General features: G+C 49.3%; 6 protein-coding genes across 6 annotated transcripts; 4 read left to right on the top strand and 2 right to left on the bottom strand.

The window, feature by feature from the left end:
- Positions 1 to 1,440: 1,440 nt before the first annotated feature.
- BC939DRAFT_396599 (Sec23/Sec24 trunk domain-containing protein) lies at positions 1,441 to 4,424 on the top strand (the record flags this gene model as incomplete). The annotated part of the gene is made up of 8 exons (XM_051552305.1): positions 1,441 to 1,524; positions 1,609 to 1,761; positions 1,889 to 2,021; positions 2,127 to 2,425; positions 2,506 to 2,938; positions 3,034 to 3,360; positions 3,456 to 3,751; positions 3,849 to 4,424. The coding sequence occupies 8 exons, from the start codon at positions 1,441 to 1,443 to the stop codon at positions 4,422 to 4,424; spliced, it is 2,301 nt and encodes a 766-aa protein (XP_051412851.1).
- A 429-nt stretch (positions 4,425 to 4,853) lies between these two features.
- Positions 4,854 to 5,869, bottom strand: BC939DRAFT_483957 (uncharacterized protein; the record flags this gene model as incomplete). The annotated part of the gene is made up of 3 exons (XM_051559225.1): positions 4,854 to 4,942; positions 5,083 to 5,351; positions 5,856 to 5,869. 3 exons carry the CDS (start codon positions 5,867 to 5,869, stop codon positions 4,854 to 4,856), a joined length of 372 nt encoding a protein of 123 aa, XP_051412850.1.
- A 1,200-nt stretch (positions 5,870 to 7,069) lies between these two features.
- On the top strand, positions 7,070 to 9,474 carry BC939DRAFT_449853 (uncharacterized protein). The gene has a single exon (XM_051555435.1). It carries the CDS (start codon positions 7,524 to 7,526, stop codon positions 9,075 to 9,077), a length of 1,554 nt encoding a protein of 517 aa, XP_051412849.1. The 5' UTR covers positions 7,070 to 7,523; the 3' UTR covers positions 9,078 to 9,474.
- Positions 9,475 to 9,520: 46 nt separating this feature from the next.
- Positions 9,521 to 10,637, top strand: BC939DRAFT_140142 (uncharacterized protein). The gene is made up of 3 exons (XM_051550144.1): positions 9,521 to 10,082; positions 10,178 to 10,226; positions 10,325 to 10,637. The coding sequence occupies exons 1-2, from the start codon at positions 9,640 to 9,642 to the stop codon at positions 10,203 to 10,205; spliced, it is 471 nt and encodes a 156-aa protein (XP_051412848.1). The 5' UTR covers positions 9,521 to 9,639; the 3' UTR covers positions 10,206 to 10,226; positions 10,325 to 10,637.
- Positions 10,269 to 14,509, top strand: BC939DRAFT_140136 (uncharacterized protein). Its single transcript, XM_051550143.1, has 6 exons — positions 10,269 to 10,711; positions 10,803 to 10,920; positions 11,030 to 11,123; positions 11,424 to 12,665; positions 12,764 to 12,885; positions 12,974 to 14,509. The coding sequence occupies exons 1-6, from the start codon at positions 10,443 to 10,445 to the stop codon at positions 14,279 to 14,281; spliced, it is 3,153 nt and encodes a 1,050-aa protein (XP_051412847.1). The 5' UTR covers positions 10,269 to 10,442; the 3' UTR covers positions 14,282 to 14,509.
- A 779-nt stretch (positions 14,510 to 15,288) lies between these two features.
- BC939DRAFT_449849 (anaphase-promoting complex, cyclosome, subunit 4-domain-containing protein) lies at positions 15,289 to 19,872 on the bottom strand. The gene is made up of 9 exons (XM_051555434.1): positions 19,406 to 19,872; positions 19,124 to 19,326; positions 18,694 to 19,014; positions 18,265 to 18,592; positions 17,886 to 18,114; positions 17,643 to 17,797; positions 16,742 to 17,538; positions 16,580 to 16,646; positions 15,289 to 16,471 (listed from the first exon to the last, which is right to left on the bottom strand). The coding sequence occupies exons 1-9, from the start codon at positions 19,833 to 19,835 to the stop codon at positions 15,426 to 15,428; spliced, it is 3,576 nt and encodes a 1,191-aa protein (XP_051412846.1). The 5' UTR covers positions 19,836 to 19,872; the 3' UTR covers positions 15,289 to 15,425.
- Between the last annotated feature and the right edge of the window lie 2,886 nt (positions 19,873 to 22,758).

Here is a 22,758-nt window from a genome sequence, read left to right as displayed (position 1 = left end):
TTCCTTCTCTTCCTCATCAATCCATCATCAACCGCTCAAGTAGAAGACGCCTACTCTCTGACCATCCTTTCGTACTCTCTCGTGTCCTGCCCTTATTGCCCTTATTCAGATGGCGTACTCGCAGTCGCAAACGCCGACCATGCATCCTGCTCAAGCCCCGCCTCCGAGACCTGGGTTCAGACCACCCCCACAGCAACACCAGCAACAACAACAGCACTTTCAACAGTTCCCTCCTCAGCAGCAGCAACAGCAACAGCAACAGCAGAATCTGTCAAGACCAGTGACTCCAGGTGGACAACCACCCATGAATAACAGGCCCATGAATAACGGACCGAGACCTGCGGCGGCGCCCCCAGGCATGCAACGTCCGCCTTCATCACAGGATCCCAATAGTCCACTCCAACAGCAGAACGCCATACGACGATCCTCGGCAGTTGGGGGACCCATGCCTCCTTCTCCTTCAACCCAGAGACCTCCAATGGCAGCTCCACTCCACGGATCACATCCTAGCCAACAACAGCAGCCGCTTCAGCAGCAGAGGAACGGTCCCCCACTCCAAAGACCTCCACCCATGGGCATGCAGGGTGCGCCTTCGCCTATGATCCGACCTATGAACGTGTCCCAGCCAGGATCGCCGGCCATGGCGCGTCCCTATCAGTCGCCTCAGATTCAGAATAGGCCCCCATCCGGTCCGTTTATGGGTCAGGGGCTGCAGGGTGCTCCTGGCTCGCCTGCCATGAACCCAATGGGATACAATGTTGGCCCTCCTAATGGACAGAACCGATCTCAACCCCCGACACCAAAAATGCCGTTCCAACAACAACAGCAATATCAGCCAGGACCTCCAACTCCGTTCCAGCCACAGCAAAATCAACAACAGCAACATCATCAACATCAGCAGCCATCGGGACAGGATCTTGGAGCATCAAACGCTAGCATGATGGCTGGACCGCCCACTTCAACCCCACAGCCAGGAGCACACAAGCCAAAGAGAATGTATCCTGCAGGCATCAATGCCTACGCAGAGTCGCCAACAGGGTACGATGCCACACCCAGCGGAGCATTTCAGCCAGCAAATGTTCCGGGAATGCCGCCTCCTCCTGTCGCAGGCATGAACTCGATGCAGCCTGCGATACAGGGTTCCCAATTCTTCGTGCCTGGAGAGAAGCAGGCGTCTGCATTTGGACATCCTGTCCCAGCTTACCAGCAGGGTCTTCAGCCTCATCCTGGCCAGCCTCTCCAGCCCAATGTTAACCAACTCTCGAGTCAGATGGGAGCCATGAATGTCAGCGGTGGCTATGGAGCACAAGGAGTTACAGTAAGTGGCTCATTTTTTCCAGGACTGAGCCGTTGCTCGATATATCAATCTTGCTGGAGTACGTTCTTCCGATCTGACATGGTATTACTCTGTTTCTATCTTAACTTCTTGCTAAATAGCCAATGTCGACTGTTGCTCTCATGGGATCGGCACCTAAAGTCTTTGATCTGGATGCACCCCCTCCAGCTATCAGCTTGCCAGAAACAGTAAGAAAAATGGACATTTAAGGCATACTGAACACATGAATTAATTGCGGCATGAGATACTAATCAGTGCTATGTACACTATAGGCCTCAATAACTAAATCACCCTTCGCTAACTGTGATCCCTCATACAAGAGATCAACTTTGAATGCGATCCCAGCAACCTCGCAGCTCTTGACAAAATCTCGATTGCCCTTTGGCCTTGTCATTACACCGTATCGGAGCGTCAAGGAAGGCGATGTAGGCATTTGACTTAGCCATTGGTATTTGGGACTTACTCAGACAGGGTCGTCTGTGATCCCAAGTTGGGCGCGGCTGTACCTACTCATTGTATACTAACCCATCGTGCAATTTTTGCCATCTTTAGGAACCCGTGCCTGTCGTCTCAGACTCGATCATTGCTCGCTGCCGTAGATGCAGAACCTATATCAACCCATTTGTCAAATTCGTTGAGGGTGGTCAGCGCTGGAAATGCAACATGTGTTACACCCTTAATGAAGGTAACTAACTGCCTTTGCCAGGAAATGTCGTGGTGATCTTTACGTGTTTATCGGCGCCAAGACGTTATTACTCACATGGTTGTACTTCTCATCGTGTATCTCTAGTTCCCTCTTCATTCGACTATGACTCTCAGACACAACAACCTATGGATCGCTGGCAGCGCAAAGAGCTGAATCACGCTGTTGTGGAGTACATTGCTCCGACAGAGTACATGGTCCGACCTCCCCAGCCCCTGGTGTATATGTTTGTCATCGACGTATCATACCCAGCAATTCAGTGTGGAATGGTGGCAACGGCAGCGACGACCATTTTGGAGTCATTGGACAGGATACCCAATGACGAAGGGCGCACCAAAGTCGGAATTATTACCGTGGATAGTTCGATCCACTTTTATAATTTGAAGGTATGTTATTTTCTGCATCTGTTTTGAATGGCTAATGAATAGATGACACTAAGGAAGGAACTCTTTACATTGATCAATAGACTGCCTCTGGAGAACCTCAGATGCTGGTCGTGTCTGATTTGGAAGAGGCGTTCCTGCCCCAGCCTCAGGATCTGCTCTGCAATCTCAGCGAGTGTCGCGCCACGTTGGAGGCGTTGTTGAACAGGATGAATGACATGTTCAAGGATACCCATAATGTAGGCAACGCACTAGGCCCCGCCCTGAACTCGGCCTATAAACTTATCTCGCCCATTGGAGGAAAGATCCTGTGCTTGCAGGCCAGTTTGCCCAACCTAGAGGCGGGAGCTCTGAAGATGCGCGAGGACCCGAAGCTCTTGGGGACATCCAAGGAATCGACCCTATTACAATCAGCATCGTCCTTCTACAAATCTTTTGCCATCGAATGCTCAAAGTCGCAAGTTTGCGTGGATATGTTCCTCTTCGGGTCTCAGTACACCGATGTTGCCACTCTGAGTAAAGTTTTACGAATGGATGTTCAGCATGCTATGGAGTAATGATACGTTACACCTGCCCCAAAACTAACTAGAGTGTTTTTCTCTGACACGTAGGCTGCCTACCACGTTTTACTGGCGGAAGTACATTCTTCTATCCTGCCTTTACGGCAGCCAAGTCGGAGGACGCACTCAAGTTTGCGCATGAATTGGCAGAGTTCTTATCACAGAGGATAGCATTGGAGGCTGTGATGAGGGTTCGCGCGTCCAAGGGACTGAGAATGTCGGCTTTCTATGGCAACTTTTTTGTGCGCTCGACAGATCTGCTATCCTTACCCAATGTGCCTCGCGACCAATCGTATTCAATTGAAATCAGCTACGATGACAATCTGACTATCCCTATCGTTTGTTTCCAGACGGCCTTATTGCACACGTCGTCTTCTGGTGAGTGGCCTCGGAGCGAACTCCTTGCGAGCACTGCCTTCTCGACTTTTAAACAAATACTAACTCTCTTGTTGCTTTTTCTGCAATCATTACAGGTGAACGCCGTATTCGTGTGCTGACGCTTGCACTTCCTGTGACGACAAGTCTATCAGAGCTGTACATGTCTGCTGATCAGGTGGCAATCACAACGTTGCTTGCCTGTAAAGCCGTTGAACGTGGAAGGGACTCGAAGCTGGATGATGCCCGTGATGCGTTGACCAACAAATGCGTGGATATCCTTGGCGTGTACAAGACACACATGACAGCATCATCGTCTGGTGCCACTCCCAACCTCCAGATCTGCGACAATCTCAAGCTATTGCCGCTTTTGACGCTCGGCATGCTGAAGCATGTAAGAACTTGATCCTTAAAAATCCCATTTTGCGTATTTCAGGATGGCTCTGCTTAGCTGTTGATCGATTGGTCTAACGGAAGGTCCTTTTATTTAGGTTGGTCTTCGTGGAGGTTCTCAGATTCCATCGGACCTTCGGTCGTACGCCATGCACCTACTTTCAACGCTGCCCTCCCAATGTCTGATCCCGTTTATCCATCCCCGATTCTACTCTCTTCACGACATGCCCGAGCACTGTGGAACGATCGGGACAGATGGCATTCAGATGCCCCAGGCGATGAACCTAAGCAGCGAGCGACTTTCTCGCGCAGGATTGTTTATGTTGGAAGATAGCCAGAACATCTTTTTGTGGATCGGTCGGGACGCAGTTCCTCAGCTTTGCATGGATCTGTTTGGCATTCCCAACTATGAAAGCATCAGGGGCGGAAAGACGACGCTCCCATCTCTGGAGACGGACTTTAACCAGCGGGTAAACCTGATTATCGGCAAGACACGAGAGATGCGTCGCACTTCGTATTATCCTCAGCTGTATATCGTCAAGGAGGATGGCGATGCGGCTTTACGCTTGTGGTTCTTGAGCCACCTTATTGAGGACCGTGCCGAGCCCATCATGAGTTATTATCAATACCTTGGTCATCTCAAGGACAGGGTAAGTAACATGACAACCACATAGTTTGGCGATCGTAGGTACTGGAACTAGATGTCCTCAGACTAACCGGTTTTTTTATTTGATGTTCATGTTTATAGGTCAACAGCGGGTCGTTTTAGGATGTTTTGCGTCCGCTGCCATATTTTTTGGAGCAAAATTTGTCCGCTATATAGCTTCTAGCCTTTGTAGCTTAACCTGTATGCACACTCCTAAGAATCAAACACGAAAAACATTATCGTGTCCATTCATCCTTAATACTTTGCGGCAGCATAAAATGAGCAGCGCCTCAAGTCCGTGTCTTTCCCGTTCGGTATCCAAGGCCAAGCTACATAAAGTCGATCAACAGTGCTTGAATTGATGATTGTTAGTTCGGTGGCGGCAAGAAGCATTCGTGAAGACACACAACTTTATCCCGCTGTTGCTTTTCCGGATATAATGTTTATTTCCCATGACTTAGAAACGACCACGACCACGTCCACCGCGTCCGCCTCTTGCACCACCACGACCCCGACCGCGTCCCCTTGTTGATGGTGGCCCCGATGCTATCATTCATAACGAGAAAAAGAGATCGCAACACCATTAATTAAACAAGCAGTTAAACAAGCAGTGTGCCTTGACAAATAAACCGTGCCATCGCAATGAAAGCAAAATGAAAAAAAAAAAAAATTGCTTTGAAGAGTACCAGCAGCTTTCTTTTTGGATTTGCTTTTGGGCGAGTCGTCGATGAGAAGGGTATCTAATGGCAAAGAATCCGGAAGGATAAAGTATCGAATGTTGGAGCCACGGATGCTGAGGGTATCGAGGGAAACGGGATCCTTGTTCTTGACAGTCATCTTGACAGCGCGGAGATGGGTGTTCATGCTCATATCGACACCGGTCACGGTGCCGTGGACGATGGTCCCGTTTTTGAGCTCGACGGTCACCGTCTCGGTATTGAGCTTCATGAGAAAGCTGTCAAGAAAGTAGAAGAGATGTCGTGAGTGTGCGTGAACAAGGAGTTTGATGGATACAGGATCTGCTCAGGTCTTTGAATGGAGAGGGAGTACTGCAAAGGCTGAAGGAATTGGTTCAGCATATGGTATTAATTGCTGAGAAGCTAGTTCAGTAATTGTTGACGACGTCTTCTCCGTGAATGCGGCGGATACTTGATCTGTTAGGGCTGTGGATGGCGAGGGGGTGCTGGAGGCGCTGAAAGCGCTGGTCCGTTTGATTACTGACAGTGTCTTCTTTATGAATACAGCGGATATAGTCTGTGTTGGTAGGATGCCTGATACCATCACTCAAATGATTTTATCATCATAGAACTGATCTGTAGAGGTTGTCATGGGTAAAGTGTCGTGTTCATTCTTGTCCAGTACAGTGCGGTGCAGTCCAGTCCAGTCCTGTCTTGTCCTGTCCTTGACCCTGAAGACCAGCCCCCGATGTCGACATGAAGTACATGCTTTCATGTATTACCGGACGAGTTTCATCTTGGCCCTCTTGCTTGTATGTGAAAGGGATGTGGGAAGGGATGTGGGAAGGGATGTGGGAAGGGAGTGGATGTGTCGCTCGCTTTCCAGCTTTGGCCCAAGGGAGGAGAGTCTGGCGATCTCTTTTGTACTTAAGGGTCAAGTGAGGGCTTGTGCGCCACGAATCGAGGGGACTGAAAAAAACTGGTTCGGCTCTATCGTAGTATCATAGCCATCCCTTTGAATTCTAGTTCCGCAGTTTGCTCTGTTTTATTTTGTCTTCAACAATGCCATGTGTGCATGGCAGTTGCGTATATGTCAGGAGGAGCGAGGGGCAGCGTTCTGAGCAATTCGTCAACTCAAGTCTTTTTTTGCCCGGAAAATGAAAATGAAATGACTAAGAAATAAAATACCCACAGAGCCCAAGCCAGCACTAGATATTTAATGCAACAAATGTTGTTTTAGGGGCTACAAGCAAAAAGGCGCTTTCCACATATTTTCCCATCCACTTTCCCTGTCCCCATGGCGGAGGAACACTCTCTTCTTTCGTCGTGCATGGTTGTTGCATGTTTGCATGCCTGCTTTTATTTTGTGGCTGCTCTCGATCCGCGTTGTGTGTGTGGTGTGTGTTTTATCTGCAGTAACTGCTGCTTCATTTCAAGAAGGAGCAGGGGAAAAACAAAAAAAAAAGGAAAGAGGGGGGAGGAGGAAAGACAATCCCCCTCTGCAGCAGCTCCTGTTTTGTACTTTGTGCTTTGTACGGTGCGGTGTGCGTTCTACGTTGTGCTTTGTACTTCGTGTCTATACATAATCTTCATAATCCTCCTGCGTTTAGAGAGTATCGCAAAATGAATGATCGATGGCCCGCACTGCAGCAGAATGTCCACGTCCTTGACTGTGACCCATGCATCCCCAAATATGCAGCCCACCATCATACTGCACAACACGCACTACTCAAGCCGCCATTGCTTAGGAATCCACGCGGAAACACCATTGCAATCCATCATCACCTCACACCCCCCTTACACATCCACCAACGTCTACTCTTGCATACAACTCGCCCATCCCACCCATCCCACCCATCCCACCCATTCTCCATTGCACTGCGACCCATCAATCACTAGCACTCTCTCCACCATTCAGTTGTAAGCGACTATTAGCTTTTTTTTGTCTTCCAGGCGAGCGTGTGTTTACTCTTTTAGCCTTGGGATAGAAAAAAAAAAAATTAGCCGTTCTTGGCTCTAGTCTTTCTCTCCCCCTCCCTCTCCTTTTTTCCCAGCCGCTTCCTCCGCACACTTACTCCGCATCCTCCCATTCATCATCCGCCATCCTCTTACTCTCTCGCCTCCTTGCCAGGGCACAGCATCCTCATTCATTCATCCCTGGCTTTCTTTATTTTTTATTTTTATTTTTTCCATCGCACCATCTCTATCACTTCGCACTGCACACCTTCCCAGCACCTCATAATCCTTGTTGCTCTCTTGATTATCCTGCTGGCATCCCTCACCTTCTCTTTCATCCTCCCCTTTGCATTTGATTCCAAAGATCCGTGGGCGAGCCATCGTTCGATTCCGCACCCTCCTCCTCTCTCCCTCTTTTTGACACTCAAAGGATCCCCGAAAATAATCCTCGATCAAACAGCCACGACTTCGAATCGATCTCTGAATCATCCGCCATGATCCCCTCGTCTGGTCTGCAGCAGCTGCTCCACCACTCCGGCACAGCCTCGCTCGCTCCCGACGCATTTGACCCCTGGATCTACTCCCTCTTCGCCTCTTCTTCAGACGCAATCATCGCCTGCGACCTCAATGGCATAGTCTGCGCGTGGAATCAGGGGGCACATCATATCTTTGGCATTCCCTCGAAGCAGTCGCTCGGCAAGGATTTAAACCAACTCTTGCTCAGCACAACTTCATTATCCAAAAGTAGCTGCTCAACAGCAGCAACATTATCTTCAGTAGCACCAGTAGCACCAGCAGCATCAGCTGCATTGGCACCACCGCCATTATCATCATCGTCAGCGCCCTCAGAGCCTGAACTATACCCCTGCACTCTGGAGCAGCTACGAGCCTTGAAAGGAGCATCCATCAAGCGGATCGTCAGCAGAAACGTGAAAGATCGGACGCAGCACACTTTTTTAGAGTCCATATCGCCAGTGTACCATCAACAGCAGCAACAGGCAACAGAAGCAAGTGAATGTGACAGTGGATCTCATAGCCATGGTACCAATGGTATCAGCAGTGGCAATAGAAATGGCACCCATGTCGTACCCAACGGTTGCGATTACAGCCACAACTACAGCCATTTCAAGACATGGATAGGGACAGGGACAGGAACTGAGACAACGAGTCCCGCACTGGCTGGATACTCCGTCATCCTCACCGATCTGTCCACACTGCCAAACTCCCCTGTCTCGGCCGTCTACTCTCCGCAGCTGCAGTCATCGTCATCGTCATTATCTCCGCCACCACGACCTCCTCCTCCACCAGTACCGCTACCACCAACGCCGACTTCCTTTAGCACCCTTTTTTCTGATGCTACACCAGAAACGGTGCCGCCAACTCTACCCGCAACCACAGGGCCTGCAATCGACTCCATAGTATCGACCACAGTCACTGCTAAGGATACTTCGACAATGACAGCTTCAATTGCCAAATATACCACATCCGTATCCACACCATCATCTGCAGCACTCAGCACGACAGCGGTTTGCCTCTCGCCTGCAGCGGAGGAGGACAAACAGGAAGAGTCCTCCTTCAGGTTCCCAGCCATCAGCATTCGCCCAACAACCTCTCGTGAGTATTCAACTGACTCGGGCTTTGACGAGCGATCAATTGCATCTAAATCATCAACGACGGCCGCTTCCCTCAGTTCTATGGGGGTCGTCAGCACACCGCCACTACCTCCTACTTCAGTGACTGGTGAGCGTCCAAAAGCTGTGCGCATTCCAGTGGTACAGCTTTCTCCGTTGGATCCTGTCCCTGGCCCTGGCCCAGGTAAGCTTTCTGGTTCAAATTTAAGCGCATTTTTTGCTACGATTACACAGTACCGCACTATTCCCATTTTGAGGTATTGCTGCTCCGCCAATGTCCAATACTGTTTGCATTGCCCATCGAACGCCTCTTCCTCTTCCCTGTTCTCTCCTTTTCCATCTCGCAGAATTTTGAGCCCAGTATATTTTGATCTTGCGAGGGTCATGGTAGAGAATAAGATTGGCGCCCCGAGATAATTTTTTCGCTATATGACCATGGAGCACCGAGTTCATTCAAACATGGCCGCATTGAATCGCTCCAAGGGCTATCTTCCTCTTTTTATTTTGTTGCACCCAGGAATATCAGCCCTCGATAATTGTTCGCCATCAAGCAGCATGGATGCTGATGATGTGGATATTGGGATGAATTTTATTTATAATGGGAACAGGACGGCACAAATGCAGATCAGGTCAACCGCCCATGCACCCTAGTGCGTGTACCTCCGCTGTAATGGACGATAAAGTGCCCTTTACTTGCTCCCTTAACTCTCTTTTACTTCGCCCTACCTTCTCCAAAGTTATTTTTTTTTTATTTTTTTTTTTAGTCCTATTATTTTGATGTGTGATGAAGGACACCAAAACGCGTTGTTTTCGGCACCTAATAAAACGAAAGCGACGTTAATGACTAATCTGAGGGTTCTCTTGTCTCCCTGTAGAAGTCACACCAGTCGACCCATTCTCAGAACCAGCACTCAAGCCGATTGTACCCTCGCTGCGCGACTTGATTCCTTTCAGCAGCATCAAGAAAGCATCGGTATCAATGCCTGTCAGTCGTAGCAACAGCATATCTCTGCCTATCGATCCCGAAGAGTCTTCAGCATCTGTACGACCGACCACTCGCTCGATTTCATTAGGACACTCGCTTCCACACTCACTTCTGAACACCGAGGCATTCTTTCGGCCGCGCGCACTCTCGATTGCCACCACGGCGATCACCTACACTTCCTCAGGGACACAATTGTCCGTTTCCATGTCCTCATCGCCTGACAAGAGCCGTCTGGACATTCATCATAACTCACTTGCGCACTCGTCTGATGACCGCCATTCAGCCTCGCTTCTGAATGAAAACGTGAAACAGGACCGAGATTGGGAAGATCCTTACTTTTCGTATCTAGCACCCATTGCCATCAACTTGCTGACTTTACACGGGGATAATTTTTTCGACGTCGTTGTCGAAGAGCTAGCGATCCACCTTGGCGTCAAGTATGCGTTCATCTCGCAACTTGTCAGTCTGGAAGAACTAAAGGAACTGGACCCGACAGAATATGCGAACCTGATTGACCAATTTGGTGGAGTAGTTCCTCCTGTCGATGGCGTGATGCATAACATTTCAAGCTGGCCAGGAGAGTGAGTCTACTTCAATATCAATGCGGGCTGTATACAATGGGGGTATTTTTTTATTATGTCTAACGCATTTATCTGATTTTACTGTTCACTTTGGATAGATCTCACATCAACCCCCACGCGTTCCAGGGTTACCTTGCCGATTGCACTATTCAGGACAAGATCACTTTTCTGAGTGCGAGCCTTGCTGATAAACACCAAGATGTGGCAGAGTGTCTCATGGATCACACCATAGAGTCATATGTCGGAATGCGTCTCGAGACCGCCCAGGGAGAGATTATGGGCGTCATCGGAATTATCCACGACAGGCCTCTTACACAAGAGGATGGCTCAATTGTGAAGGCTGTCTTGGGCCAGATTGGGGCCCGTGTGGCGAACGAGCTGGATCGTCTGCGGATCGAAACAAACCTCATCTACGCAAGGGATGTTGCCGAGTCGACGGCTAAGAACAAAACCAAATTCCTGGCGGACATGTCCCATGAGATCAGGTATATTGTGTTGATGACAATGCCTTTTTATATTTTTTTTTGTGGTCTAATACTAACCACACGTTTTCGCCGCTTGAATTTCTGAGCGCAGGAACCCAATGAATGCTGTTGTGGGAGTAACCGATATTCTTTTGGACACAGCTGGTCTCTCCGACGAGCAAGCTGGTTATATCGAGGTTATCCGCACAAGTGGCCAGCACCTATTGACGGTAAGACATTCACAATAACAGGCACGAAACATGCATTCTCGAACTGGAAACAGCGGAATTGTACTAACGCATATTGGGTGGGGGCACACTTTTCCACATACCAATATAGGTCATTAATGATATTTTGGACATCTCCAGGATCGACCAGGATGTAAAGTTTCTGCTGGAAAGAAGGCCCTTGAGCCTGCGCAAGTGTCTGAAAGGTATACAACTGGTCTTTCGGGACGACATGGGAAGGCAAAAGGGCGCACAACGTGGCACAGACGGGAAGGCTTAGAGGGAGACAAGGCGGACCTTAGAGTTGCGTGCATGCATGCATGCATGCATGCGTGCATGTCGGTACATCTCGTGGCACAAAACAAAAGGATTGGTCACCCGTCTAAACATGCGGGCAAAACGCCTCATTGACACTAGTGCAATAGTGCAATGCAGCAATTTCTCTCTTTAGTTACTGGCACTAACTATCCATTGTTGGCTATTATCGTTTATTGGGTTTCTAATAGATGCTGTGAGCCTTGCGGGACTTACTCCTTTGCACGATGTCTCGAGGTCCATTAGCGTAATTGAATGGCCTCCCGAGATGGACGATCTGGGACCTTTCACCGAGCTAGAGGAGACAAATATCTTACCGCTACTCTGGAGCATCGACCACGATGTGCCAGAGCATCTTTTGGGCGATATTACCCGTTTGCGACAAGTTCTCATCAACCTCTGTACCAACTCGCTCAAATTCACTCGACGTGGCCGCGTCTCGGTTCATGTCTCGATCCACAACCCAACAGCTCAGCATCCGACCATCCCACCCAACTGCCCGTCGATAGTCTCTCGCAACTCACCTCATGGCAGTCAGGCGGGCGATGTATCGTCATTGCCGTCGTCGCCAATGTTGACGGGGAATGACCACAGGACACAGATGGTATTCCAGCAACGATATGATGTTAATGTCAAGGCGGATGGCAACAACGCCGGGACCGCCCATGCAAAAGTACCGACAGCGACTACACGACGTCGTCCTGCAGACAAGCGCCATGTGGCTTTGATGGCTGCTGGTCCCCCAACGAGCCATGATCAGAGCTCGTCTTCGTCTACGCCGCCATCTTTGACTGTGGTGGCACCGACAGCCAATTCCCTGGAGGGCGACAAACTGGATGAAAACACAGTGATTTTGGAGTTTGCGGTCTCTGACACGGGTGTTGGTATCCCTGCCAATAAGATCACGGAGCTGTTCACATCGTTTTCACAGGTCGACATATCTGTGAGCACACGGTTCGGAGGCACGGGATTGGGATTGGCCATCAGTGCCGGCTTGGTGGAAAAGATGGGCGGAAACATCTGGGTAGAGAGCACGGAAGGCGTTGGTTCTCGTTTCACCTTCACGATCCCCTTCACAGTGTGCCAGTCCTCAGAGACGGACTCTCATCCCTCGGTTACTGCACCTTCATCGCCTGTTTCTACACATGAACGATACGAATCAGCTAATCGCGGTAACTTGGACACATTTACATTGCCTGCGTCTATCAACTCGACTTCTGGCTCAACACAGGAAGAAGCAGGAAAAGAGAAGGCCAACGAGAATGAGAAACAGAAGAGTCGTGCTCAAATACCAGCTCCAAAAGAAGTTGCACAACCTGCAGGATCTCCAAAGTCGTCGATGCCAACGTATGCCAAAATGGTGGAGTCGAGTCTGAAGCCCTTGACGATTAATGGCATACCTCTCCGTATCTTGCTTGCGGAAGACAATGCTGGTATGTTTTCATGGCTGTTACTATGCATCATTTTATATTTACTGCAGCCTTTTATTTACCACTCTTTATTTATTTACTTGCTGTTTTCCCTTGAACAGTCAATCAAACGATCGCTGTGGGTGTATTGAAGAAGCTTGGTTATGAGAACGTGGACGTCGCCCAGAACGGACTCGAAGTCATTGACAAGCTGGACAACGGTTCTGTCTACGATGTTATTTTGGTACGCTGGATACGCAGGCCGCACGTATTATACCTAGCTCTTTCGCTGACGTTCAAAAACTAACTAATTTTGTTTGCGGTTAATGTAGATGGATGTCTCTATGCCGGTCATGGATGGCATCGATGCAACTAAGACCATTGTGGAAAGGCGGAGACGCGGGCTGCTTGCAGCCGCAGAGAGTTTGGCACAGACACAGACTGACAAATTGGACCCCGACAACAAGGGTGCTTCTGCAACTTTGGCCACTCCTCCGACTGATACAACAGCTGTTTCTTCGATCTACAAGGATTACTTGAATCTATATGTGATTGCGCTCACGGCCTCTGCGATGGGCTCGGACAAGGAGCGCTGCATGGAGGCAGGAATGGATGATTTCATGACGAAGCCATTCGCCCTGCTGGAGATGAAGCGTGTCTTGAACGGATATGTCAGTAATTGGAACAGCGGCGCACTTCGGGCAAGGAACGAGGCGTGCTTGTCAGCAGCCCTTGCACTCAGGAATCAATGCCACTCGCCCAATTGCCAGAGCGCCCTCTCCTCTCTAAATAGTCACTCGTTGACACCGACCCTTGGCAGATCGTGCAGTGCTACGTCGTCGAATGCCAGTCTAGTCGACTCTGGCGCTGGTGAGTGTGCGGGATGTGGTCAAGTGCTGTCCACGAATGACGGTAACTCTACTGATGGGACTTCAGGGATTTTATCCGCGTCCCCTACCTCTCCTCAGAGCCGCACCTGTCGCATGGAAACACCTCGACCTCTTCGAAGGAACCTGGAGGGCCTTGGATGTGGTCTGTTCACGGCAGGAAGGCGATCTCAGAGCGAGATTTTGATCAGTGGACAGACGAGCGGATCAGCACTTCTGGGACCGATGGCTTTGGAGACCCCGAGCCTGCCGCGTCGTGCATCGGATGCGTTTTCGTTTGTGAAGCGCGATTGGCGCTCGGGTTTAGGCACAAACAGCGAGCAGAGTAGCGGCAATGGCGTCCACGACGTCCATCCACTCGATACCAGCCATAGTGACCAAAATCCTGATCCGGAACATGGTCACCACAGCAACAGTGCTTTCCAGCCATCGCACTTGCGGGTGAAGAGAGTTATGTCCCCGAGCAATTTGTCCAAGGAGTACGACACTAGTGACTGCAAGCCTATGGCATCCCCGCTCTCGCCGCTCAGTCTCTTGACCACGGACACAGAAGGATCGTCCTCTGTCTCGCCTCCACTGTCTTCATCTTCAACTTCATCTTTGACAGAGACGCAGGCGCGTTCAGACGAAATGTTACTAGGCTCAGGACGGTTTAGTTTGGATTCGTCGGATGCGGCTTCCACGAAGGATGCAGACTCGACATCCAAGGTGGATATGGCCCATGAGACGCAGCCTTCGCTTGCGGTTGCATGACTACATGGACGAAAAGTGCTGGCGTGTCTTTGTCTTTGTGGTATCGTCCTCTGCTCGCTGTACATCTACGGATATTGAAAATCGACGTGATGTTTTTATGCTTTATTCTTTTTTTTCTACCTGGCAATTATCTTCCTTGCATCTTTCCTCTTTCCTGTTGCAATTCAGCCGTGCTGATAAGCAAGCCTGTTATTCGTTCCGAGTCCTTTTTCCCTCCTTACATATGCATTCTCTTTTCTACCTTTCTTGTTCTTAGCATTGTACTTTTCCCTCACACCATCATATGTACTTAACCTCTCGCAAGTGTATTTATCTAGTGATTTTACTGTTCTTATTCAATGGAGGTGGACTTGGAAACGATAGCGAAGAAAGAATATATTTAGTATATTGGCGTTTATCTATCTGCTTGAAGATCGACGTTATACCCGGCTAGTTTGCCTTCATAAAATTAATGAAATGAAGAAGTGCACGGACTTTGAACAGGATGCTTGTGCTACATACGCCATAGTCGGAAAATATGACTACAACAGCAAGGTGATCTACTGTATTTCAGCGTTTCCAACGCTTATTGAAAAAAGGTGTATGTACTTGGTCGTTGCAGTGGGACACACAACACTTGATGGTTTCGGTCAGGCCTGCTGCAGTGATATTGCGCAGGGATACGGAAGAGTTGGTCCCATCAACATCCTGGGGGCGCTCGAGGGCCTGCCTGGAGACCTTCCCGACCTCGACTCACCGAGAGCATAGCCAATCATGGCGTTGTCCTAAACGGAAGGGTCCTGTTGGGCGCGAAAATCTCAGGTCCCAGTGGGAGATTTTTAACGCGGCTCCACGCAAGCTCTTAACTGTCGACGATAGCACATCCAGCGAATCAATGGAGGATACGGTGCTGTCTTCCCATGCGATGCGAAGGTCGCCTACTTGGCGTACCCAATAAATGATCGCCTTTCTCCCGACAGCAAAAAAATGAAATATCGACGAGCTCGGTCAAGTGGTACAAGCTTGAGGCTAAACATTTTGGTGGCAAAAGCTCGTTTATTCCCTCCTCTCAGTTTTCGATCTGCAGGAACATTCGCTTTCGCGCTCGTACACATTTGAGGACATGTAGTTTATTGCCGTGGCGCTATAAGAGGAAGCAGGACATTCACAGCTCAAAAACTGTAACCTTGCTTGTGCCTTGCCAAGTCAAGTCAATCCCTGTCTCTCGAGTCGTCAGCGGGGACGTGGATGTGGACGCCGTTGAAGACGGAGGTGATGGAGCATGGACGCTAATCAGCCGTTTCTTGTCACGTTCGTTGCTCGCTATTCGGCAGGGGCCTTTCAGTCTTTCATCTCTTCCTGGGCGTACTACATCACTACCGCTGCATCTTCGACTCTCTGGCTCCATGTGAGAAGAAAGGGATGGGTCGTTGACAAACGAGCTGATTCGTCTCGACCGACTAACAGGAAGCGTATAAACGGCGAGTGACTGATCTGCATTGATAGTTTCCGATTGCCTTGATATAAGAAGCGAGCCGATGGTGTCCATTATCGAGGAGGAAGAACTATTTGCCCGAGGTTGCAAAGGCTGATAAGGTCGACCCGGGCTCCACATTGGCACTGAGATCAGAAATTGTTCCTGAAAGGTGGGGCCAGAACTGATGGGGATATCAGCGGTATCATGTCCACGACTACTGCTGGACGAGCTGTAAATCACGCCCAGAGTATCGTCGTCCAAAAAGGTAACATCTTGGATCATACAAGAAGAGACCGGACGTCCTGATGAAGGCTCGCCTTTACTAACGTGTGCCATTACAACATCCGAAGCCGCCAGATTGTTCCCGTCTGTATCGGCTGAACCATGTTCTCGCACCGAAAACAATAGGCCTTCAAAGTCATAATCCCCATGTCCATGCGGCGACACTGCTGCCGCTGCTCCATTTCCTGTTACGTCGACATCAGTGCCTCCCGCTTTAGCAACAGGCTCGTGGAGCGGCGAGTTAAGCGTTAGGGTCTCTAGCGGAGGTGTTTCTCTTGCAGAGCGCTGAGGAGATTTTGTCCGGAACCTAGAGGATAGAGTAAGAGTTGATGGCTCTGCGCTAGATGCCCTTCGTTTTTGGCCCAGTCTTATCCTGACATCGGCTTGTGACATTGCCTGCGCAGGCCTTGACAGGCGACGGTGTGTCTTGTGGCGCGCCCGGAGAATGAAAACTAGAAGAAGCATAGACAGATCCCAGAGAATACTCACTTAGAAGATGCAGGTAAACACATATTAGGCAAAAAGTTTACGCGGATGAGATGGGTTTGAAGTAAACTTGCGATACGGTTCGGTCACTGTGTTGGATGGTGCGAGGTATAAAGCAAGATAATGCCACGGACGAACGCCCTATGGTTCGCAATGCGTAATTGTGAGAGCAGAGCAGTTAGTATAATACTAACACCAGTTTCTAAACCCGTAAAGGAGCAGAGGCCTTGATTTACATCATAACAGTAGCGCGTTGCTAACTTGAGGTGCTCCCAGGTATCACTATGTACGTCTGCATCCGCAGTAGTGTCGACGGCATCCGTGCTGACGGAGTATATTTTTGATAGGGAAGGCGAGGGTAGTTCCAATGTGTGCACGATTTTGAAGCTCTTTGCCACAGCTTCTGAAGGTCCCTCGAATATCGACTGGCAATGTCTCATCATTAGCTTGAGGTGCTTTTCCAGTGTAAACGGCGCCTTTGTTGTACTGCCGCCAGAGGAGTCAGCAGGCTGCATGGTCTCATTCTTCGAGTTGGATTTCGCGAACAAAGATGATGATCCTGGATTTTTAGACGTCAGAGGCCCAAATCCACGGCCGGCTAATGCAGCGGTAACAGCCGCCCCAGAAAATGGGTTGCCTGACTTCTTCTGACTGGAACTTGATGCTTGAAGCGCGTCCGGGACTGCAGTCTCCACAGTTTCTCGAACACGCACAATATCAAGCAGCTTTTCCGAGAATGAGTACACGATGGGATACGAGGGCTTCGATTTGTATCCTAAAGCTGCATCCACGCTCTCATTGGTTTCCGTTTTTGACGAATACGATTTCGATGCCTCTGGATTCGCGCTGTCAATATCCTCGGTGGGCGCAGTCATTTCATCTAATTCCTGGAAAAACTTCTCGAGCTCCTTATTGGCCAGGCCCGACTTGAGGTACTCTGACACGCTCAAAATGTCGATCGGGGGAAACTTCTTCGCTTCATCCTCTCCGTGGTCGTCTACGCCGCGAATCGTCGGTTGCAGGACCTCTAACGCTTTACACACGCAAATAATAATAAAACGTTGTTGGCCAAAGCTGCTCTTTTTTGCAATTGTATTTTCACGTTCCTTGTCTGGAGTAGTCCAAATCGCGGGTTACCTTGCTCCAACCAGTTTTCAAACTCGCTAAACTGCTTCATTTCCATTTTGAGCACGATAAATAGACGCTCAAGTAAGCCCACAAAATCTCCAACGATCTTGATACAGTTATAAACCGGACCCTCCTCTAGCTGCAAGGGCCTGTAGCGATCAGTCCTACATTCAATAGCATTTTCTAACGCGTTAACGAACAATGCTATTTCATTGCGAAATATGGTCAAATGTGTGCAAAGGTGACACTAACCATCGGCTGCATCCAAGAATATCTGACAGATGAATCAAGAGTCGTTCGCAGGCTGGTAAAAGACACTCAAAAGCGACCTTTTGCATATTTGAGTAAGCAGCCTTGACTGACTTGTCCCATCGTCTCAACCCATGACGACGGAGCTCCTGCTGCAAGTAATGATCCATGCTGGGGCTCGGCCGTCCTGTCATCAGCAGCTGAATGAATTCGTACGTTGGAGCTGTCATCTCTAGCAGATAATATAAAAAAAGCATTCTTTAGGAATACAGCTCACAACATCCCATGATGATGATGATGATGATGATGATGATGATGATGATGATGATGATGGTACACTCAAAAATAGCCACATCATCAGCATAAGATAATAGAAACTAACCCCCATTATCCGTCAAAGCCCGCTGGACGCTCTCAATGCAATCCTCAGCCATCTGGGTAATCTTTCTGTACTCAGCTCGCATGACCTGAAAACCGTCCGAGAGATATCTCAGCAAAAAGTTGACTGGTCGTTGCTTGAGGCCCAAGGTGCGAGTCTCGAGAGAGTGCCTGTGCAGCAGTTCAGAAGAGACGGTAATCTGCAGGAGGCACCTGTCCCCCTTCCGAATGTCCTCAGTGGATGACGTCCGGTCCTGGAGCCGTGACCCTGCAGCAATAATGACGAGTTCTGAGAGGTCTGCCTGTATGTCTGCCTTCAGTATATCTAGTAACTACACCAAGCATTATAGAAAAGTTTTATGTCAACTCATCATCCAAGCAAATGAAAAATGGTTCCGTGCACCTGTTTTCACATTCTCCAGGGCGAGCATACCTTGAAGTTCTTATTTCCGTAGACGCCCATCAGGTCAAGCAGTGATATCGAACCCGTTTCAAATTCGCCAAACATCCTCAATTTGAAGCAGCTCTGATTGTCGCCGGCGAAAAGTACGTTCATGACATCGCTACTTTCTTCGGCAATGCCATCAATGTCCGCTTCCTGTATGGGCGCGCTTTTGAAGCCTCCTGGCCCTGTTCCACCTTGGGCTGTGCTTTTGTTGAACATAGATCGGGCCAACATCATTTGCTGCTGCATGCTGGACAAGGGTAACTGAGAGAGGAGCGGTAATGTCTCAAGAATCGATTTTGGAGATCGCTAGGTAGTGTCCATACGGACAAAATTATCGATGCACGTTTGTCTGCGTTACCATCGGCTGCAACATTCTGAGTGGGGCAAGATTACTAAACGTCGCTTTAATACTTACGTGTGAATCAAACAAGGAGACAGAGGTTGACTGTCCCAGATAGATGTCCGCCCACTTGAGACAATGCATGCCGGTCATTCCTGAACCAGCATCTGATACTGAGCGAGAGGGATACGGGTTCGCCATAACATAAACGACCGATCCATCCCTGTAGTCATATACGTTGACCTGCCCATTACTCAGGCCTACAGCGATCATCTTGCCTAGATGATATTTTTCAAACCCCTTAGTGTCAGATATGGGTCCGAGTAGTATACAGTTGCATTCAAATTAGTTACTCACCATCAGGGCGCCAGGCTAATGATAGTGCATCCACTCTTGAGGACCCTCCTGTGTTTGTGGGTATTCCTACGCCTGTGCGATGCATCTGAGAAAATCCTGCAGACGCACCAATTGCTCCTGCGCCATGACCAGGTCTGCTTATGGCACTAGCAATTGGATCAAATGCATCCGCTCTGATAGGTATGGACCAATGCCGTTGCCACGAAAGTCTGTAGAGCTCAAGGTCGTTCTGAAGGCTGACGAGGGCGAGAAGATCTGCTGTAGGACACCAAGCTTCTAGGCGATGACTTGTAAGGAACTGTTTCTCGGTGTAGAATTCGAATGTGAGATCAGAAGCCGCCACAGGAGTTGATTCGAGGTGTGCCTGGGATGGATCAGGTGGTGTCATTGCCATCGAGCGGGATGTCTGGAGAGTATGGACATGCTCCATGTTCAACGCGACCGGTTTTTGGGCTCGAGTCAACGCCACCAATTTTCGTGTTTAACATATTTTTTCTAAATGCTCTAAATATGGTTTTGCCATAAAGTTTGCAGGATCTTTTTTTCTTTTTTTTGCTCTTCAGCAGGGGTTTCTCACTCGGGCGACCTTTTACAGGTTCGTTGTTTCGACCGCAACTATCCGCGAATTTATGCCATGTCGGTGTTCTTTCCATAAGAAAGATCATGCTGAGTGGTCTCAGTCAGACGACTTGGCGATATATTCTGAGCAGCTTTCTTTCATTTACACTCGTTTAATAAAATGGTTTCTTAATGTCGGTTCCAGAACTGACTCGCCGTTTATCTGTGTGTACTATACCATCTGAAATTCTTTAATGCTGGATCTGGACGCACCTGGAAACACTGCTGGCTGCAAGGATATAGTTCATGTTCGCGCAGGTCTACTGCGCACCTTTGCCATGCCCTGATTAGGAAAGTGCCGTTTGAAGGAAGAGGAAACGCGTGAGCAGCGGTCGATGTGCAACTAGATCCTAAATAACAGCGTGCACTCTCATAACGGCGCCCATAGCAAGCCTTTTTTTCCTCCCTCATTCCCATTCACAGCCTTCTCCATGCCTCAGCTTCACAAGAAATAACAACTCAAGATTCCCCTTCTGCCTTGCGTCAGCTCTACCTCAAAATTTCCTGCGTTAACAATTTCCTTCCTCGTCCTTACTTCTTTTGCGTTTTTGTGTCAGTTGTACCATTTATTTGTTTCCTTGCTCTTCACATCCATTGATACTTCAAAAAATTATTCAAAAGACCGAAAAAAAGCGCTTCCTACCCACATCTTGTTTGCTGTCTTTTTATTACTCCTGTCGAAAGCTACAAATGAAATCGAAGGTATCTTCCCTCATTTGGAGGGACAGGGACTGGAGGCAACGTCCGCAGATATGTCCCTGGTTCAGGACGCGGACGTGAGTGTCCTCGGCATATATTTTTCCTACATCCGCGCAACTCACCGGCAGATCACGTTTGAGGTGTTCCAGTGCGCCTCCTAGACCACAGTTTCTTCATCGTCATCCGTCTCAGTCATGGCGCAACTCGTCCGCACGCTCTACAAGAAGGGTCTTTACACATTTATCTAAGACCCAGCAACAATCTTACACTTTGATGGTCCACCGGCGACTAAGAAGGTGAGAGCGTGGGGAAAGAGAAGGATCAGGAATTCAAGGCTGTGGGTACCATGAATGAACAGACTGCAAAGATCCAAGAGACTATGGACTCGGGTGATAGCAACCCACCCTCAAGGACTTGCAGTGCAAGCTTGCTCGACCGACTCCAAAAATAAGGTAGAGTTGGGGCCACCACAAGAGCAATCGGTTCAGGTGGGCTGAAAGAGCCGGGCTAGAACGTGTGCCCCTACCACCCCTACTGCGACGAAATGGATGGACTATTGGCGACCGAGCAAGTTTATGGAATAAGAATAAGGTGAGGTCAAGCCCCCATGAAGAATTATATGTATCTTGAAGTCTGGCCAATTGCTTTATTATTTCAGACGCTCACACTGTATGGTTGAGGCTCCCCTAAGATCCACCATTGGATACTAGAATATGTTCACGCGGGCTAGTTTTGTAGCACGATAGGATGCTCGTTACTATCGCGTCTCTTGACCGCAGCCCTTGATCGCTGTTCTGGCCGCGGCTGTGTGCTTATCAGGTTCCTGTCGAGGTCTTGCCGCGGCTCTTATCGGTCTTACCCATAGGTTGTGCTTATTCCTATTTCCGATTTTATAATCGGCCTTGCCCTCGCTCTTGCGGAACCTTGTCTAAGATCTTAATTCTGGTACCGATCCTTATCGCTGTCTTACCGTCCTCGTCGCTAGCTTGCCGCCGTTGTTGTTTTTCTTGCTCTTGCTGATTGTGTAGTCTTTGTGCTTTCGGTGTAGTAGCTTTTTTTTTCTTTTTTGGTCTTGCTTTTTTGGAGTCCATGCGGCGTTAATGCGCTGAGTTGATTGTGCCGAGACCTCTGCCGTTTTGAGTGATCATAGCTGTTGTTCGATGCAGCGCTGTTCTGATAATTGCCATCGTCGCAGTCGTTGCACCCATTGTCGTGCAATGGCGCTGGTGCTGGTACTGATGCTCATGTGGCGATGGCGGGCGGGCGGGCGGGTGGGCGGACGACGACAGCATGTGCTTGCTTGCTTGAGGTGTGGGGGCGACTATCCAGTATCAGACACAAGATCACAGTCAGTTCGCATAGACCCAGAGCCACTTTGCCATCAAAAAAGGCACAACAAACAGCGGATGTATGCATACCTTGGCAAGGACGGTGACAAAGCCCGAGACCATTCCGCCCCAGACCCTTTTGATCCACCCGAATCCTCCTTACATTTCCCTAAACCCCTCTAACCTATCCCATTGATGCTAAACCCTTCACCCTGCTCCTCTCTCTGCCCAGTCCCAGATCCCCTCCCAATTAGCCCATAGCAGGTGCACCCCATGCTTTCCAAGCATGCAACCGACAAGCCGACCCCGCTCCTTCCGACATTCAAGCAGCCCGAGGGCTTACCTGCACGGTCATATTTCGGTACCACCATCAACCGACACTCCCGGGCAATGGTCCTCAGCCGTGAGTTGGTCCACGAATGCCATGGTCTTTTGGACCGCCCTCTACACCCACACCAATGCCCCACCTACTCTAGTACCAGGACCTTAGCACGACGTCAGACTCTACTTTCGCGGATACGCAGGGTAGCTTGCTTTACCATGCGGACCGATGATCCTCAAGGAAACTGAGAAGAGAAGACTGTGTTGTATTAATCAGTATAAAGTTTTGAATACCGTTGCATAAAAAAGACATGCACGTAACAGAGACAGACAGACAGCTTACCTTTGTGATTCTGGAGTTGACGCTTTTCATCGGACGGTCTGGGT

The sequence above is a fragment of the Gamsiella multidivaricata genome (genome assembly GCF_025024155.1).
Source record: "Gamsiella multidivaricata strain RSA 2152 chromosome Unknown BC939scaffold_28, whole genome shotgun sequence".
NCBI classification, from domain to species: domain Eukaryota; kingdom Fungi; phylum Mortierellomycota; class Mortierellomycetes; order Mortierellales; family Mortierellaceae; genus Gamsiella; species Gamsiella multidivaricata.
Note: the sequence above shows the minus strand (reverse complement) of the source record. Positions and strands in the feature narration are given on the sequence as shown.

Bases quoted from the DNA above. Each gene is read 5' to 3' on its own strand.
- BC939DRAFT_449853 (XM_051555435.1), top strand. From the start codon at position 7,524: ATGATCCCCTCGTCTGGTCTGCAGCAGCTGCTCCACCACTCCGGCACA.
- BC939DRAFT_140142 (XM_051550144.1), top strand. From the start codon at position 9,640: ATGCCTGTCAGTCGTAGCAACAGCATATCTCTGCCTATCGATCCCGAA. The intron at 10,083-10,177 runs GTATGCGTTCAT...TTGGTGGAGTAG, and splicing joins GCGATCCACCTTGGCGTCAA to TTCCTCCTGTCGATGGCGTG.
- BC939DRAFT_140136 (XM_051550143.1), top strand. From the start codon at position 10,443: ATGGATCACACCATAGAGTCATATGTCGGAATGCGTCTCGAGACCGCC. The intron at 10,712-10,802 runs GTATATTGTGTT...TTCTGAGCGCAG, and splicing joins GACATGTCCCATGAGATCAG to GAACCCAATGAATGCTGTTG. The intron at 10,921-11,029 runs GTAAGACATTCA...ATACCAATATAG, and splicing joins GTGGCCAGCACCTATTGACG to GTCATTAATGATATTTTGGA.
- BC939DRAFT_449849 (XM_051555434.1), bottom strand. From the start codon at position 19,835: ATGGAGCATGTCCATACTCTCCAGACATCCCGCTCGATGGCAATGACA. The intron at 19,015-19,123 runs GTAAGTATTAAA...GACACTACCTAG, and splicing joins TCTCCTTGTTTGATTCACAC to CGATCTCCAAAATCGATTCT. The intron at 18,593-18,693 runs GTATGCTCGCCC...TGCTTGGTGTAG, and splicing joins ACGGAAATAAGAACTTCAAG to TTACTAGATATACTGAAGGC.